Genomic DNA, 17373 nt, shown 5'->3' on the forward strand with positions numbered 1-17373 from the left:
TGTAGAATTTTTTTTTTAAAAAAATTGTTTTGATCCTTTAAAAAAAATATTTTTAAGAGTAATTTAAGACGGAGAAGATATCTAATACGTCTTGCTCCTCCTCCTATTTTTCCCCATGACGACAACCCTGTGAGGTGGCTGAAGAGGAGGGACTGGTCCAAAAAGTCACCCAGCTGGCTTTTGCTAGAATTCACCGTCTCCTGGTGATGGGCCCAAAGTCACCCAGCTGGCTTTCACGCCTACGGTGGGTCTAGAACTCCCAGCCTCCTGGTGATTGGCCCAGTCACCCAGCCAGGTTTCATGGCTAAGGCAAAACTAATTTAATTTAATTAATTTGACTTATATGCCGCCCAATCCCAATGGGACTCAGGGCCACTTACAACAGTAAATAGTAGATATAATAAACAAAGTCAAATAATAAGAACTAGAACTCCCAGACTCCTGCCGATTGTCCCCAAAATTACCCAGCTGGTTTTCAAGCTTGCGGTTGAACTGGAACTCCCAGCCTCTTGGTTTCTGGCCTGGTGCTTTAACACTACATCAAACGGACTCTAATTCTGGCAAAGGAAGGTTTGGTGTTCTTGGGGGGGGGGGGTGCTCTTATCTTGAGGAACAGCAATCCTTGGCTGAATCCTGAACCCACAAGGTACCTCCTCCCTGACACCCAGTTTCCCACCACCACCCCAAAGGAAGCTGCACGTCTCGTGGTTCTACCAGAGTTCAGTGAGGAGGAAGAGGAGGAGCCAACAGAGAGGGTGGTCTTCACTCACCTACGTGAATAGGTGCAGGGAACAAGCCGTATTCGTGCTCTCCGGGCGTGTATTCCAGTTTTTCTTTCTTCAACTGGATCAGGCGGCTTTTGGGGCTGAGGAAGAAAGAGAGAGAAAGTGTGTGAAAGAGAGAAAGAGGTATTGGAAGGCCGCTATCACGTCTCCCCTGGTCCTTCTTTTCATTAAACTAGAAATTTACCCAGTTCCTGCAACCATTCCTCATATGTTTTAGCCTCCAGTCCTTTAATCCTCTTTGTGGCTCTTCTCTGCACTTTTTCTAGAGTCTCAACATCATTTTTGCATCGTGGCGACCAAAACTGAATGCAGTATTCCAAGTGTGGCCTTACCAAGGCCTTGTAAAGTGGTATGAACACTTCACGTGATCTTGATTCTCTCCCTCTGTTGATGCAGCCTAGAACTGTGTTGGCTTTTTGGGCAGCTGCTGCACACGGCTGGCTCACATTTAAACGGTTGCCCACTAGGACTCCAAAATCCCTCTCTTGGTTACTACTGTTGAGCAAACTACCACCTATACTGTACCTGAGCATTTGTTTTTTTTTCTTGCCTAAATGTAGAACCTGACTTCTTTCTCCATTGCTAATGTTAGTGTTAATCTATACATTTCTGCACATTCTAATATTCTTTATATTAAAGTCTTCCTCTGTAGGGAATCTCTTCGCTTTTGCACTGCTGTGCAAATAAAATTCCAGCTGCTGTTTTAACATATAACCAGGTCGTTTAAAAAGATCGTGTCGCATCTACCAGCATCAAAATGGCGTCTTTTATAGGGTATCAAGTCTACAGGCTGAATCCACTACAAAGTAGATTTTCAAAGCAAGGGCCCCACCAGATTTCCAGGAGCCCATTTGCAATGTATTAATTAATTAATTAGTTTTGTATGCCGCCCCTCTCCGGAGACTCGGAGCGGCGTGCAATGGTGCAATCAATTGTACCGCCACCAGAGGGCAGGCTCCCCCAGCAACCATTATCTCCATGCACCCCCCTCCGAGTGTGCTAATAACGCATTGCACTGGGGGGGGGGGGGGAAGAGAAGAGAGATAACCTACAACTTTCAGCTCTATTCCCATTGGATTCCTGTTCCAGACAAGGGCTGACTTCCTTCTTAGGACAGGGAGCGATTGGCCCAAAGTCAGCAGGTTGTCTTGGGGATGAAGGCGGGACTAGAAGTCACCGCCTCCCCGTTTCTACCAACAGAAGAGAGTGTATCTGTAGCTAGCTTGGTGCTCTCTGAGCCTGGTGGTTTTTCCTGCAGGTGTTTCATGGCCCAAGTGGGCAACCTCACCAGTGCTAGAAGGGAGTGGGCTTAGAATAGAATAGAATAGAATAGAATTTTTATTGGCCAAGTGTGATTGGACACACAAGGAATTTGTCTTGGTGCATATGCTCTCAACGTACATAAAATAAAATATACATATATATAAATATATATAAATATATATAAATACTGTATATATAAATATATATAAATATATATAAATATATATAAATATATATTAATAAATATAAATATATATAAACAGAGCAGAGCCCACACCCTCCCAGCACTGATGAGGTTGCCCACTTGGGTCAAGAAACACCTGCAAAATAACTCAGCTTAGGGAGCACTGAGGATCTCACACAGCCCCGGTTGTCTGAATCATGTTACCTGACAGGATAGAACAGAATAGAATTGTTTATTGGCCAAGTGTGATTGGACACACAACATGAGGAACTGTATTAAAGGGTCACAGCATTAGGAAGGTTGAGAGCCACCGTAAATTTAACGTAAGCAATTTTGGAAGTCTATCGGTGGTCAGAACCACCCGTAAATTCTGTCTCTCTCCACTCCACCCCTTAAAAAAAAGCCTGGGCCACAAAGCCCACTCTATCCAGAGAGAAATACCACACAGAGGCTTTGGGCTCCACAAGGAAGGGGGGGGGGAACCCCTCTGCATTTAACTTGGTTAACTTCGTGGTACATGGAGCCCCCCCCCCCTTCTCTGGAAACCCACATGGCTGCCAAGGAGAGAGGCCAGACGAGAGCGTTTCTTCCTTGCTGGAGGGGGGACTTTTATATATTTCTGGAGGAAACATTCCTGAGAATAAATGCCTTTCTGAGGGGCTTTTGGATCTCCCCCTGAAAGCCGAGAGGGGCGGAGGGGAGGGACCCGATAAAATCAAATAGGAAACGCGGGGTGAGTCATGCGTCTTGTGAGTGGAGTAGTCTTTAACTTGGACGCGGCTCAGGAATTTTGTGTGTGGGCTCCAGAGAAGACGGTAAGTTGAGTCCAACAGCACCGAGCGTGTCTACACTTGCGGTCCACCCCCCCTGGGCTGAGAGGATTTGGAAAGAGGGAGGGGGGGGGAGAGAGAGAGGGAGGGAGGGAGGGAAAGACAGAGAAGGACAGAGGGAAAGGAGAGAGAAAGAAGAGGAAAGAGAGAGACAAAAAAGGATAGAAAGAGAAAGGGAAAGAAAGAGAAAGAAAGAAAGAAAGGAGTAAGGAAGAAAAAGAAAGAGAAAGGCGGCGGCAAGGGAGAGATAAAGGGAAACAGGAGAGAGAGAGAGAGAGAAAGAGAGAGAGAAAGAAAGAAAGAGAAAGAAAGAAAGAAAGAGAGAGAGAGAAAGAAAGACAGACAGACAGACAGAAGGAACGAACCCACCCCAAAGCGAACTCCCAATTGGCTGGTGCAGGGGTAGGCAAAGTTGGCTCTTCTAAGACTTGTGGACTTCAACTCCCAGAATTCCTCAGCTGGCTCAGGAATTCTGGGAGATGAAGTCCACAAGTCAACTTGGCCTACCCCTGGGCTGGTGTGAACGGTCGCTAAGTGAGGACTGTCTGTCTTGGCCAATGTGAGCCCAACCAGGGAAAATCAAGGCCCGGGTTGGGTGGATGGGGAGAAATATAGAGCCGGGGGGGCTCTATCTTCAGAGGAGACCTCAGCCCCCTCCCAACTTACTTGCTGGTCTTGTAGACGTCCGAGTAGAGGCCAGCCTTCTGGTACTTCTTTTTCGGAGGGCGGGCCGCTTTCTTCTCCCGCTGGACCAGGGGGGCCGTCGGCTGTTCGGCTTTCTCCGGGGGCTTCCCAGCAGCCTCCGAGGGGTGAGGAGGGGGAGGGAGGGGAGGGGGTGGAGGAGGGGGAGGAGGGAGGGGGTCTGGGGCAGCTTCTGAAAAGCTGGAAGGAGACATTGGGGGGTAAGGGGAGGGGAGTGAGTTAGTGGTGGGTCTCTGGAAATCTTGGGCCCACCCATTGGGCCCAATCAACAGGAGTCAAGCTGTTGCACAGGGAGTCCTCCAGTTATGATGGTTCATTTAGTGACCGTTCAGTTATGATGCCACTGGGAAAAAAAGTGAGCCCTTCCCCCCCCAACTTTCGACCGTCGTAGCATCCCTGCGGTCAAGCAACCGAAATATGGATGCCTGTCCACCGATGGTTCCGGTGTCTTTGGCAAGGGGGCTCGTCGGGACAAAATTTGGCCACTTGCTTATAAAACCGAGTCAATGGGCGAAGCCAGACTCACTTAACAACCACCTGACAATTCAGTGGTCCCCTTAACAACAGTGGCAAGAGAGGCCGTAAAACGAGACCAAATCCCCTTAAGCAAATGGTTTGCTTAGTGGCAGAGGGGTTTTTGGGGGGGGTTGACAGGGATTATAAAGTCGAGGACAATGCTTGTAATTTCCCTTTGGAAGAGGACCCCCACCCCTACCCGTTGTCTTGGCCACTGGATTCGACCGATCATGAGGACTACAGCCTTCTTAGAAACATACAAGATGGAGGGCAGAAAAAGACCTCCTGGTCCACCTAGTCTGCCCTGATACTATTTCCTGTATTTTATCTTAGGGTGGATATATGTTTATCCCAGGCATGTTTAAATTCAGTTTCTGTGGACTGACCAACCACGTCTGCTGGAAGTTTGTTCCAAGGATCTACTACTCTTTCAGTAAAATATTTTCTCACGTTGCTTCTGATCTCCCTCCGCCCAACTAACCACAGATTGTGTCCCCTTGTTCTTGTGTTCACTTTCCTATTAAAAACACTTCCCTCCTGAACCTTATTTAACCCTTCAACCTATTTAAATGTTTTGATCGTGTCCCCCCTTTCCCTTCTGTCCTCCAGACCAGGAGTCTCCAACCGTGGCAACTTTAAGCCTGGTGGACTTCAACTCCCAGAATTCTCCCAGACTTCAACTCTCAGAATTTTCCTGATGGGTTTTATGCTGAAGACCTCCACACACACCCCAAAATCCAGAGGGCTCCCACCTTTTATGGCTCTCTTGCTCCTCTCCGGAAATCGGCCTCTGCTTCTTCCGGGTCAGCTCTTCTTCCAGCCACCGTTTCCTCTTCGGCCCTTTCTCGTTCACGCCCTGGACCACCGACTCGATGGCGTCCGTCACCGTATCAGGGCCGCGGTGGAGGAGGCAATCGGGCTCCCTGCTGCTGTCGCCGCTCAGCTCGGGCCCGAGGAATCGGCTCGCCTGGAGCCCTTGGGCAGAGACCGCTGGCGCCAAGGGGCACTTCCTGGGCCTCCCCGGCCGGCGTTTCACGAAATTATTGCCCGTCCGCGATTGTCTCTGGAGCTTCTTGGCCTTGAGGATCTTGTTGACGTGGTCCAAGTTCTTCTTGGTGGCCAAGATCTTGTCGTAGCTGCACATCCGGCGCGTCTGGCTCTGCATGGCTTCCGCCACGCTCCGCTTGAAGAGGAGGGAGAGCCCGTTGCCCAGGTTCCCGGGGAGCAGGAGGTCACATGATTTCTCCCGCCCGGGGCTCCGGCTGGGGCTGTCCGAGGGCAGGGTGGGGGCGCTACCCAGGACGGACTCCAGGGTCTTGTCCAAGGCTCCGGGGCTCTCGTGGTGAGCCAGGCGCTGCAGGAGGTGATCGGCGGGATCTTCCAAGGAGGAGCCGATCCTGGAACCGCGCGACGGGATCCCGACGACTGCGGGGAAAAGAAAGGAGCTTCGGTTAAAGGAAAGTTTCGTTCTGCTTGGTAGCAACAGCTTTTAACTGGCAGTGAGAGCGAAAACACTTTGCAGGCGGCTCTGAATTAGTAGCCGAACTGTATAAATGGCCCTTGAAGGAAGGAAGACACCTACTTTACTGGTTTTTCCTTTAAAAAGAAACATATTTATTTATTTATTTATTGGATTTGTATGCCGCCCCTCTCTGCAGACTCGGGGCGGCTAACAACAATGATAAAAACAGCATGTAGAAATCCAATTAATAAAACAACTAAAAACCCTTATAATACTGTAAAACCAAACATACCATGCATAACTTGTAATGGCCTAGGGGGAAGGAATATCTTAACTCCCCCATGCCTGACAGCATAAATGAGTCTTGAGTTGTTTATGAAAGACAGGGAGAGTGGGGGCAGTTCTAATCTCCGTGGGGAGTTGGTTCCAGAGGGCCGGGGCCGCCACAGAGAAGGCTCTTCCCTTGGGGCCCGCCAAACAACATTGTTTAGTCGATGGGACCCGGAGAAAGCCAACTCTGTGGGACCTTATCGGTCGCTGGGATTCGTGCGGTAGCAGGCTGTTCCGGAGGTAATCTGGCCCAATGCCATGTAGGGCTTTAAAAGTCATGACCAACACTTTGAATTGTGACCGGAAACTGATCGGCAGCCAATGCAAGCCACGGAGTGTTGAAGAAACATGGGCGAATCTTGGAAGCCCCACGATGGCTCTCGCGGCTGCGTTCTGCACGATCTGAAGTTTCCGAACACTTTTTAAAGGTAGCCCCATATACGTACATACATACATACATACATACATGTACATACATATACACACAAAAAAATCGTACAGTAGACTTACAACACACAACATAAACATAACATACATCTAAGTCGAACCAAGTAAAACATTAACGATTTTCTGTCAGTACTATTATATTGTATATTAAGTTTACAATATTATCATCCTTACTCTATTCTATTATTATTATACTTGTGGAAACGCCAACTGAGTCCCAGCAACCGGTTTGGTCCTACAGAGTCGGCCTTCTCCAGGTCCCGTCAACTAGACAATGTCGCTCTGGCGGGGCATAGGGCAAGAGCCTTCTCTGTGGGGGCCCCGCCCCTCTGGAATCAGCTCCCCCCAGAGATTCGCACTGCCCCCCGCACCCTCCTCGCCTTCCGCAAGAACTTGAAAATCCATGTATGCCGTCAGGCTTGGGGTCACTAGACCCTAGCTACTGGCTGACGAGTTCGATGTGTGCTTGTTGTTGAATGTGAATGAATGATTTTTAATGTTCCAGGGTTTTTAGAGTACTTAATTATATTAATTGGATGACTTTGATATTTTATACTGTTTTCTCTTATGTTGTCGGAGAGGGGTGGCATACAAATCCAATCCATCAGATAAATAGAAATAAAATAAAATAGAAATCAGTAAATTGAGCCACCCACTTCTTTTTCAACAACTATTTCATTTGCATTCCATACACAGGTGTCTAATTGCTTTCAAGCTGCATATACAGAATGTAGAGTTGTATCATTCCTCCCTACAACTATCTTAGGATGAAAGCAGGCCGGCCCACCTGTGGACGATGTGCTCTCGGAGGAAGACCGCTTCCTGGAAGGGCTGCAACCGGTGCCTTCCACTGACCTCTGCGAGAGCTTTTCTTGACCTGGAAGGGCGCCTGGCGGAGGAAATAAAAGGGAGAGGGAGAGAGAATAAGAGTTGTGGAAACTTCCCCTCCCTCTGCAGTTTCAACAGAGGCCAAGGGGAGACAACATTTAGGGCAGTGATGCCCGAACCTTTTTTCCCCCTCGGGTGCCGAAATCACACCCATAATTCAGTGCTTCCACACACACCCCATGCCCCCCACCACCACGCTCTCCCATTTCCCAAATTCTGGTGGGCCTGGTTGACCCATTTTTGGCCATCCACAACTCCAGAGGCTTCCCTAAAGCCTGGGAAGGGCAAAAAACGGCCTCCCTCGCCCTCACGAAGGTCGAAAATGCCCTCTCAGAACCTCCACGCGAGCCAAAAATCAGCTGGCCTGTGTGCACAACTGCGCTGGAGCTAAGTTAGGGCAATGGCTCACGGGCCGGTAGATATGGCTCCACGGAGGTAAGGTTTTACCCAGATTCTGATGTCACCTGCAAAAGCATGGGGTGGATTAACAACAACAACAACAACAACAACAGCAGCAGCAGCAGCAGCAAAAGGAATTTTGAGGGCAAAATTCAGCCTGAGTGGGATACTTCACCCTAAAGTGGAAGAAACTTCTTGCATGAGGAGCAAAACGTTTTCAAAGAAAAACCCAGAAGGTCCAGTTATCTTTTTTTGGAGGGGGGAAGGAACCTTTGGGACAACCAGGATGACTGAAAATCTCCGTAGACTTCAGCCTAAAACCATGGTGACGAACCTATGGTGCACCTGCTAGAGGAGGCCCTCTCTGTGGGAACGCGCACCATTGCCAGCTGGTGTTCTGGTTTCCGGCATGCATGTTGGTCTTCACGGGTGCTGGAGCGCCGGGAAACAGCCATAAACCAGGCCGCTTTTTCAGGCCTTTATATATTATCATTATTATTATTATTATTATTATTATTATTATTATTATTATTATTATTTAGATTTGTGTGCCGCCCCTCTCCATAGATCTTATTCTATGTACCCGTTTACAGCCTGAAAAATGAAAACATGCTGAAAAAACAGCCTGAGAACAGCCTGAAAATGCCCCCCCCCCAAAAAACCCACCCCCAAAATTGCCAAAACAACCTAAGAACAGCACAAAAAACAGCAATAGCACTTAGACCAGTGTTTCCCAACTGTGGCAACTTGAAGATATCTGGACTTCAACTCCCAGAATTCCCCAACACTGACTTAGACTTATATACCGCTTCACAATGCTTGACAGCCCCCTCTAAGCACTTGCAGAGAGCCAACCTCTTTCCCCCAGCAATCTGGGTCCACAACATGCCACAACACACCGGAAAGCCCTCTGCAACCTCAGGTCTCTCTTCGAGGCTGCTCTCCAAAAGCTATTTTAATTTACGTACCCTGAGAGCCTCTGCACCAAAGACAAATTCCTTGGGTGTCCAAACACACTTGGCCAAGAAAGAATTCTACTCTATTCTATTCAATTCTTCGAGGTTGGGGACCCGCTGGCCCGATTGAGCCTTCAAGGGAGCCGAGGGCACCCTGGTGTCCTTCTCAAATGACCCTGAGCCCCAGCGGCTAAATGGATGGCGAGCGTGAGTGCCAGATGGCTAAAGAGCCTCCCACGGGGACGTTTGGGGGAGATTAAAAGACCAGGTGTCTTCGCAACCCAGCTGGCTGGCCTTTTAAGGATCTGGTGTTTGCGTGTGTGTGTGTGTGTGTGTGTGTGTGTGTGTGTGTGTGTGTGTGTCTGGTTTGGCAACAGGCCAAAGGATGCTGCGCGCTAATGTCACCTCTACAGGCAGGTAATGGCTGCAGCAACCCCTCCTATGTCTCTGCCCCCTCTCTTTCTCTCTCCCTCTTTCCCTCCTTCTCTTTCCCTCTTTCTCTCTCTTCTCTCTCCCTCTCACCCTCTTTTTCTCTGTCTCTCTCCATCTCTTTCCCTCTCTCTCCTTCTCTTGCTCTCTCTCTCACCCTTTTTCTGTCTCTCTCTCCTTCCTTCTCTCTTTCCCTCTCCTGCCCTCTCTCTTTTCCTCTCCCTCTTTTTCTGTCTCTCTCTCTTTCTCTCCTTCCCTCTTTCCCAATCTCTCCTATTCTCTCTCCTTCCCTCTCTCAATTTCCCTCTCTCTCTTTCTCTCACCCTTTTTTTGTCTCTCTTTCTTTCTCTCTCTCTTTCTCCCTCTTTTTCTGTCTGTCTCTCTCTCTCTCTCTCTCTCCCTCCCTCTCTCTCCCTCCCCACCCCAGCCTGCTGTTAGCAAGTCAACTGTGTGATTAATTGAATGACTGCTTAACGCCGTTGCAAAACGGAGCAGAACTCACTCCTCCTCGCATAACAACATCTCATTCTGGGCTCAACTGTGGAGGGTCCTAAAGTTGAGGACGACCTATATATAACATGGCGAAAACAGGCCCAGGGCCATGCGGGGGGGTGGGGGGAGGCATTGAGAAATCCGAACCTTCATTTTAGTCTTTTTGCCAAAATGCTTCTCTCAACATCTGGGGAGCGAAAACCCAGTAATAGAAGAGGCAGCCTCTGTTTCCTGCTTGGACGCCTGCCCCACTCCGCCTGGAGGATCTATTTCTGTGATTGTGTTATTGGGTGGGTGGGTGAGGGTTAGGGACAGCTGAAGCCGGCTTCTTCCCCCTCGGGCACGTTTCGGCCATACCTGCCCTGTCATCTGAGATGAGTCAGGCAGGGCTGGGGAGACATTTTAGAGTCGGTGATGACGCTGTCATGGGGGGGAAGGAGGACGACTGAAATCTGCAGGAGGTTTGGCTGGGATGAAAAGATTGGTCGCCCAGAGACGGACAATCCGTGGTTGACTGGAAGTCCAGTCATCATCCACCGTTTCCACACAGGGGCCAAAGTAAGACAGGCGTAGCCATCTAACAGGCCGTTTCTTGCATTCTGCACTTGAGCACCCAAAATTGAGGTAGCAGGTGGTGAGGAATTATAGATGTTGAACCCGGCTGGTGTTCAGTCAAGGTGCAGGCCTAGAAACCAGGAGACTGGGAGTTCTAGTCCTGCCTTGGCGAGAAAGCCAGCTGGATGATTTGGGGCCAATCACCAGGAGACAGGGAATAGGCGTTGATTGCTTACCTGAACGCCTCTTCTCGTACGGTGAGCGGGTACAGCAGTCACATGGGTTGCTCATGTCCAATCCGGTGGAACTGAGCCTAGTATTAAAAAAGCTTGCCGGATCCGCCCCTTCCCCAGAATTCGCGAATCCATAGACTAGGCTCAGTTGTGAAGCTCTGTAGTGTTCAACTCTCATTGTTAGAGGAAGAAAGATATAGAAAGGTAAAGAAAACACATACAAGGGCGGGAAGTGACTGCTGTACCCGCTCACCGTACGAGAAGAGGCGTTCAGGTAAGCAATCAACGCCTATTCTCCGTACTGAAGGAGCGGGTCCAGCAGTCACATGGGACATACCCAATAGATGGTCCCTAGGGTGGGATTAGCTTGCTATCGTGTGAGATAACGGATTGGAGTACCCTTCTGCCGAAGGCAGCGTCCGCTGAAGCGTAAGAATCAATCTTGTAGTGCCTGATGAAGGAATTTGGCGAGGCCCAAGTGGCTGCTTTGCAGACCTCCTCCAACGGGGCTTGAGTCGCCCAAGCGGCCGAGGTGGCTGCGCTCCTGGTGGAATGCGCTGTGATGTTCCTTGGAACTGAGAGGGAGGCCGACTCATAGGCCTTAGATATAGTCCCTCTGATCCAACGGCCTATTACTGTTGAAGACACTTTGGCCCCCATGACTCTGGGATGATAGGCTACAAAAAGTGCTTCTGACCTCCGAAAGGGTCCTGTGCGTTGGATATAGATTCTCAGCGCTCTGGTGAGATCCAGGGTGTGCCATCTAATTGCCAAGGGATGGTCTCGTTGGAGGCAGAAGGAAGGTAGGACAATATCCTGAGATCTGTGGAACATGGAACTGACCTTGGGTAAGAAGGTGGGGTCCAGTCGCAAGACTACCTTGTCCTGATGGAATTGGCAAAGGTCCTGCCTGATTGAGAGGGCAGCCAGCTCCGAAATGCGTCGAGCAGAGGTAATAGCCACCAGGAATGCTACCTTAAAGGATAGGTACCTGAGGGACGCCGATTTTAGGGGTTCGTATGGTGCCTGCGTGAGGGAATGGAGAACCCGTGGCAAATCCCATGATGGGTACCTGTGGACCTTGGAAGGTCTGAGGTTGGCTATGCCCTTGAGGAATTCCTGAACTTCAGGGAAGGATCGGAGAGGCTGTCTGCGGGGACCTCCTAGGACAGATGAAATGGCTGCCAGATGACGCCGGAGGGTGCTGGTGGAAAGTCCTTTATGGAAGCCTTGCATAAGGAAGGAAATTATTCTGTGTATGGGGATGCACAGAGGGGAGAGACCTTCCTGTAGACACCACTGGTGAAACTTGGACCACGTGTGGTCGTAGATTCGATTGGTCGAACCCCTTCTGGCCTTTAAAATGACCTCCACTGAATCGGGGTCATGACCACGCAGCTCTAAATCTCTCCTGATAACAGCCAGGCGGTGAGGTGGAACCACTCCGGGTCTGGATGGAAGGAGGCCCCCTGCCGCAGCATATCCCCCGAAACGGGGAGTCGCCAAGGGTCCTGGACGGACAGCTGTTGGAGGTCCGCGAACCAGGGCCGGCGGGGCCAGTGAGGGGCGATTAGGATTACTCGGGCCCTCTCGGTGAGGACCTTGTGAATCACGTCCGGGAGGATTGGAATTGGAGGAAATGCGTAGAGTAGGCCTGGAGGCCATGGACTCCGGAGGGCATTGATTGCTTCCGCTCCCGGGGATGGAAATCTGGAATAGAAGCGAGGGAGTTGGGCGTTCGCATTGGTCGCGAAGAGATCCAGAATTGGTAGGCCGAATCTGAGGGTGATTTGATGGAACAGGTCTTGATGGAGGTTCCACTCTCCTGGGTCTATCGTTGCCCGGGATAGCCAATCCGCCTGGACGTTGAGACTCCCCGAGATGTGATCGGCTAGGAGCGACTGGAGATGTTTTTCCGCCCAAAGGCCCAGCTTGAGGGCCTCCCTCATGAGAGCCTTGGATCTCGTGCCCCCCTGTCTGCAAATGTGGCTTTTCGTGGCAATGTTGTCGGTGAGAATGAGAACGTGCCGGTTGGGAATGCGAGGAGAGAAATGCTTCAGAGCCAGGGAAACGGCTCTTAACTCTAGCCAATTGATTGGCCTGGAAGCTTCCTCCGGGGACCACGTGCCCTGGGCTATCATCCCCTGGGCGTGGGCGCCCCATCCCGATAGACTGGCATCTGTGGTGATGACAAATTGATCCGGGCACCTGAACGGGGATCCTCTGTCCATGGCCGGAGACTTCCACCACTTGAAGGATCTGCGAACACTCAGTGGGATGACAATGCGTCGATTTGAGTTGCTGTGCCCTGATCTCTGAAAAGGTAACAGGAGCCACTGGAGTTCCCTAGCATGAAGGCGAGCCCAGGGAATGATGCCTATGCATGACACCATCTTCCCCAAAAGGGAAGATAGAGTGACTATGGAAACTGAAGAATTAGATAAAATGTTAGAAATTAACTCCACTATACTGAGTTTTCTCTCGGGAGAGAGAAAAACCTGGGAGGATTCTGAATCAATAATGGATCCCAGGTGAGAAATGGATGTGGAGGGTTGGAGGTGGCTCTTATCAAAGTTGATGGAAAATCCATGGTCCTGAAGGACTGACATGGTGACAGAAAGGTCTGTTTTCACTTTCTCTAGGGAGTTCCCATGAATTAAAATATCATCAAGATAACATAAAATGTGAATGGGAAACGCCCTGATATAGGCCGCCAGGGAGCCCAAGAGCTTTGTAAAGACCCGAGGGGCCGAGGAAAGGCCAAATGGCATCGCCCTATACTGGAAATGCCTGCCTTGAAAGGAAAAACGTAAAAATTTTTTGTGGCATTTGGCTATAGGAATGTGAAGGTAGGCCTCAGTGAGGTCTAAGGAGACCATGAAATCTCCCGAGTGAATGGCGGCCAAAATAGAAGACAAGGAGTGCATCTTAAACTTCCTATATTTGATGAATAAATTTAGTTTCTTTAAATCCAAAATAGCTCTCCAACCTCCGGAGGACTTTGGAACCATAAATAGGATGGAGTAAAAACCTAGGCCCTTCTGACCGGAAGGGACCGGTTGAATGGCTCTGATGGACAATAGATGAGAAATGGCCTCCTCCATACGGTTACAATCTGAGGATGACCTGGGAGAAGGGCAGGAAATAAAACGTTTAGGGGGAGGAGAAATAAATTCTAAAAGAAGGCCTGTTTGAACAGTGTCAATGACCCAAGGGTCCTTGGAGGTGAGACGCCAATTAGAGGCGAAATGAGCTAGGCGACCCCCTATGGGAATAGAGGTAAGATTACCATCTAGGTTTTTTTGAAGCCCTGTTAGAGGAAGCTCCCCTTTGGAAGCGAAACCCTCTACCCCTGGAGTTCCTACCTTGGGAACGAAAGCGGGGGGAATACTGACCTGGAGATCTCTGGTAGGAAGTCGCTTGATCTTGTTGGCGCCCTGGGCGACGAAAGGACTGCGTTTTGGTAGCCTTTTTTGTGGTTGGACCCAAAACTTTCTTCTTGTCCGTGGTTTCCGTGAGGAGTGGATCCAGAAGATCACCGAAGAGAAGGTCGCGCTTTAAGGGACCCTGGGATAACTGCCACTTTTGGCGAACTCCCGCTTGCCAAGGGCGAATCCATAGGAGTCTTCTTGCCGTAGTAGAAGCTGCAATAGACTTAGCAGAGAATCTAGTAGATTGCAAGGTGGCATCAGCCACGTACTGGGCAGCTGCAAAAACCTTGTTGAAGTCTTGTTGACCTCTCAAGTCATCGGGAGGAATATGCTGTTGAAGTTGGCGAAGCCACAGCAGCATGGCTCTGGAGAAAAAGGAAGCCGCTGCAGAGCTTTTAGTGGCCCAGGAATCAGCGGTGAATCCTCTTTTGAGCATTTGCTCAATGCGCTTGTCCTCTGGGCGGAGGACTTCCTCCGCCTCGCCTGGCACAGCCGCTGCCGAGTGAAGAATCTTGACAGGTTCATCCGGTTTGGGAAAGGATAGAAGCTCTTCATAGGAAGAGGAAAGTTTGTACAACTTTCTGTCCTTGGTGGAGGGATTAAGGCCAGAGGCTGGAAATTCCCACTGTTTGAGTAAAGCATCTTTAAACAACTTAGGCATAGGAATTACCTCGTTATCCTCCTGTTCCTCTGTGAAGTAAGGTAAATTCTCCTCCGGGGGATCAGTGGAAGTGGAGGCTTGTTTCTCCTGGGCCGCTAATCCCGTAGAAATTCTAGCTTTGAGGAGGAGAGATTTGAATAATTGAGAAGGAAAGATAGTAATAGGAGGAGGAACCTTTATTTGGGATTCCTCATCATCTGATAGGCCTTGAAAGGCATCCTCATCATCCTCTATATCCTCATATTCATCCTGGGAGGAATCTGAATCATCCTGAATAGGAGCTCTGACCGCTGGGGGAGAACCCAAGGGGCGGGAGGAGCGAGAAGGAGGAAGAGGTAAGGGAAGCTCATTGATGGTGGAGAGTTTGGCATCAATGGCTTTGGACAACACAGCAAAAATAGACTGGAACTCAGGAGGTAAACTGGAAATGTCAGCAGAAATGGCAGAAGAATCCCTAAAGGCCTGGGAGGATCCTGGCTGGGGGGAATCTTCAATAATATCTGGTTCCTCTGGACCTATGCCCCATAGGTTAGGTTGGGGTCTGTCTAGGTTTGGCTCATCCAGAGATAACACAGGGACCCCAGAAGGAGGCAGACTAGAAGCCTCTGGGGGGTCTTGACTACTGATTACTTGGGCCTGCACTTTCAAACGTTTTGCTGATTTATCATGGATTTTTTGTAGGGCTAGGTCCCTTCTCTTCTCGGCCCTGGTGACCTTGGTCGAGGGGCGGGCCCCTGGAGAAGAGGAGGAAGAGGCCTGGGGGATACTAGTAATCTCATCGCCTGTAGGCCTGGCCTCTCTGGGACCTTTAGTTGTGCCTCTCTTGGGAAAAGTAGCCATAGTCTGACAATTAACAGAAGACAAGGCTGAGCCAATAACTGAATAATAAGGAGAAGAATTTCAAGGACTTCCCAAGAGGAATGGATCCTGCTTCGAGGCCTCGAAGCTGCTGAAACTTGAGGACAATCTGGGCAAACCCAGAGTTCGTGCCCCCAAACCCAGCGGGGCCAGCCTCCCTAAACTTTATAATTAAGTAAACCAAGGCACTCTGGTTGGAGGCTTAGCCGGTGGAGAATTTAGCCTGGGACCCCCAAGGCCCGCTCCGGGATCCACGCGGTGGACTGAGGCCTACACGGCTGGCAGGGGGCCAACACGAGAGGCCTAGATTTAAAAAGGGCGCGAAGGCCTTCGCGCCGAAAAAGATCGCTGCGTAAAATTTCTTAAAGGGGAAGCGATCGACTAAGTCCAGGAGACTAGAAGGCGTCTCACTCCGCAGGAGGTATTTCTTAAGCCCTTAAATATTTTTGTATACAATAAATAATCAATAATTCAATAGGTAAATACTTGCACCAGGACCTCCAGGCCAAAGGATTAGAAGAATCCGCAAGCGGCCGCAGGAATCGTAACCGGCAAAACCGCCGGGGGAAAACGAAACCGCAACTTCTCCCAAGGAAAAAAGCCTAGCCGCTTTTTTTCTTTTTTTCTTTTAAACGGCTGGCGCAATTAGTGCAAGTAAATAATTAAAGACAATAAATCTTACTACTTTTTGAAGGAAAGGATCGAAGGGAAGGTGTTAGAATGTTGAACGAGCTATCACAATACAACCGCAGGATATGCGAACTGAGCGAATTCTGGGGAAGGGGCGGATCCGGCAAGCTTTTTTAATACTAGGCTCAGTTCCACCGGATTGGACATGAGCAACCCATGTGACTGCTGGACCCGCTCCTTCAGTACGGAGAATTCTAGTCCCGCCTTGGCAAGAAAGCTGACTGGGTGACTTTGTGCCAATTACCAGGAGGCTGTGAATTCTAGTCCCACCTTAGTCATGAAAGCTGACTGGGTGACTTTGTGCCAATTACCGGGAGGCTGTGAATTCTAGTCTTGCCTTAGGCAGGAAAGCTGCCTGCGTGACCTTTCGGGCCAGTCAGCCCACCTCACAGGGTTGTCGTCATGGGGAAAAGAGGAGGAAGCGGAAGGAACGTTAGCTACGTTGGCTGCCCCGAGTAATAAAGGCGGGGATACATATCTCATAAACGTACAGAGATAACGAATTGGCCCTCCTAGAGGGGAGAGTTTTAAGCCTTCCCTGCCCAACTGGCCTGGAGAAGTGGCAGGCAGGGGCGAAAGAACAGATGGTTCCAATTGCTGGGAGGGGACGGGGGGGGGCTGGAGGGGGGGAGGCAAGAGAGGACAGCTTTACTGAAAGGAGATCCATTTTCCTCTGACTCACCCCTTAAATGCGCCAGCTCTACAGAGAGCTGGGTGATTCAGAGATGGCACTTGGCAGGGGATCGAGGAAGAGGAGGAGGAGGTCGGGAAGCACACACGTCTCTGTTTTCTTTCTAATTAGGGCTGTTTTTCATCAAATCCCTGCGCTTGCTCACGCTAATGGAATTCCGCAGGAAATTCCCAGGACTCTTCACTAACCAAGGCAACCTGTTTTTTTATGTCCCCCCCCTCCCTTTTTTAAAAAAAAAAAAAGAAATAACCCATTGGGGATATTCACGCTCTGCAACACCAGCGCAGAGGTGCTTGTGTGTGTGTGTGTGAAAGAGAGAGAAAGTGTGGGAGGTGTTTTAATTTATTTGCACAGCCGTTCTCAGTCCTCCTTCCTGCACGAGCCTGGATATAGGTACAAGGAGGAGGAACGAAGGCCTTAAAAAGCAAGCCATGCTGGCTGGGTTTCCGTTCTTCCTCCATCGCCTTCTTCTTTTAAAAAGCCATCAATTCCAGAGGTGGCTGTCTCCAGGCTGTCCCACCAAGGGCAAAACCAGAGAAAGGAGAGGGCAGGCGGTTAAAGCCGGCACCCA

The 17373-nt window shown here is 49.9% G+C and overlaps 1 protein-coding gene across 1 annotated transcript in view; it reads right to left on the reverse strand.

Moving 5' to 3' along the window:
• The window catches only part of ASH1L (ASH1 like histone lysine methyltransferase), an 81094-nt gene that overhangs the window by 33059 nt on the left and 30662 nt on the right, over positions 1-17373 (reverse strand). The window contains 4 exon segments of the mRNA XM_070766388.1: positions 771-865; positions 3729-3944; positions 5033-5705; positions 7307-7408. Coding sequence (XP_070622489.1) covers positions 771-865; positions 3729-3944; positions 5033-5705; positions 7307-7408 — 1086 coding nt within the window.

Source organism: Erythrolamprus reginae, chromosome 13, assembly GCF_031021105.1.
Source record: "Erythrolamprus reginae isolate rEryReg1 chromosome 13, rEryReg1.hap1, whole genome shotgun sequence".
NCBI lineage: Eukaryota > Metazoa > Chordata > Lepidosauria > Squamata > Dipsadidae > Erythrolamprus > Erythrolamprus reginae.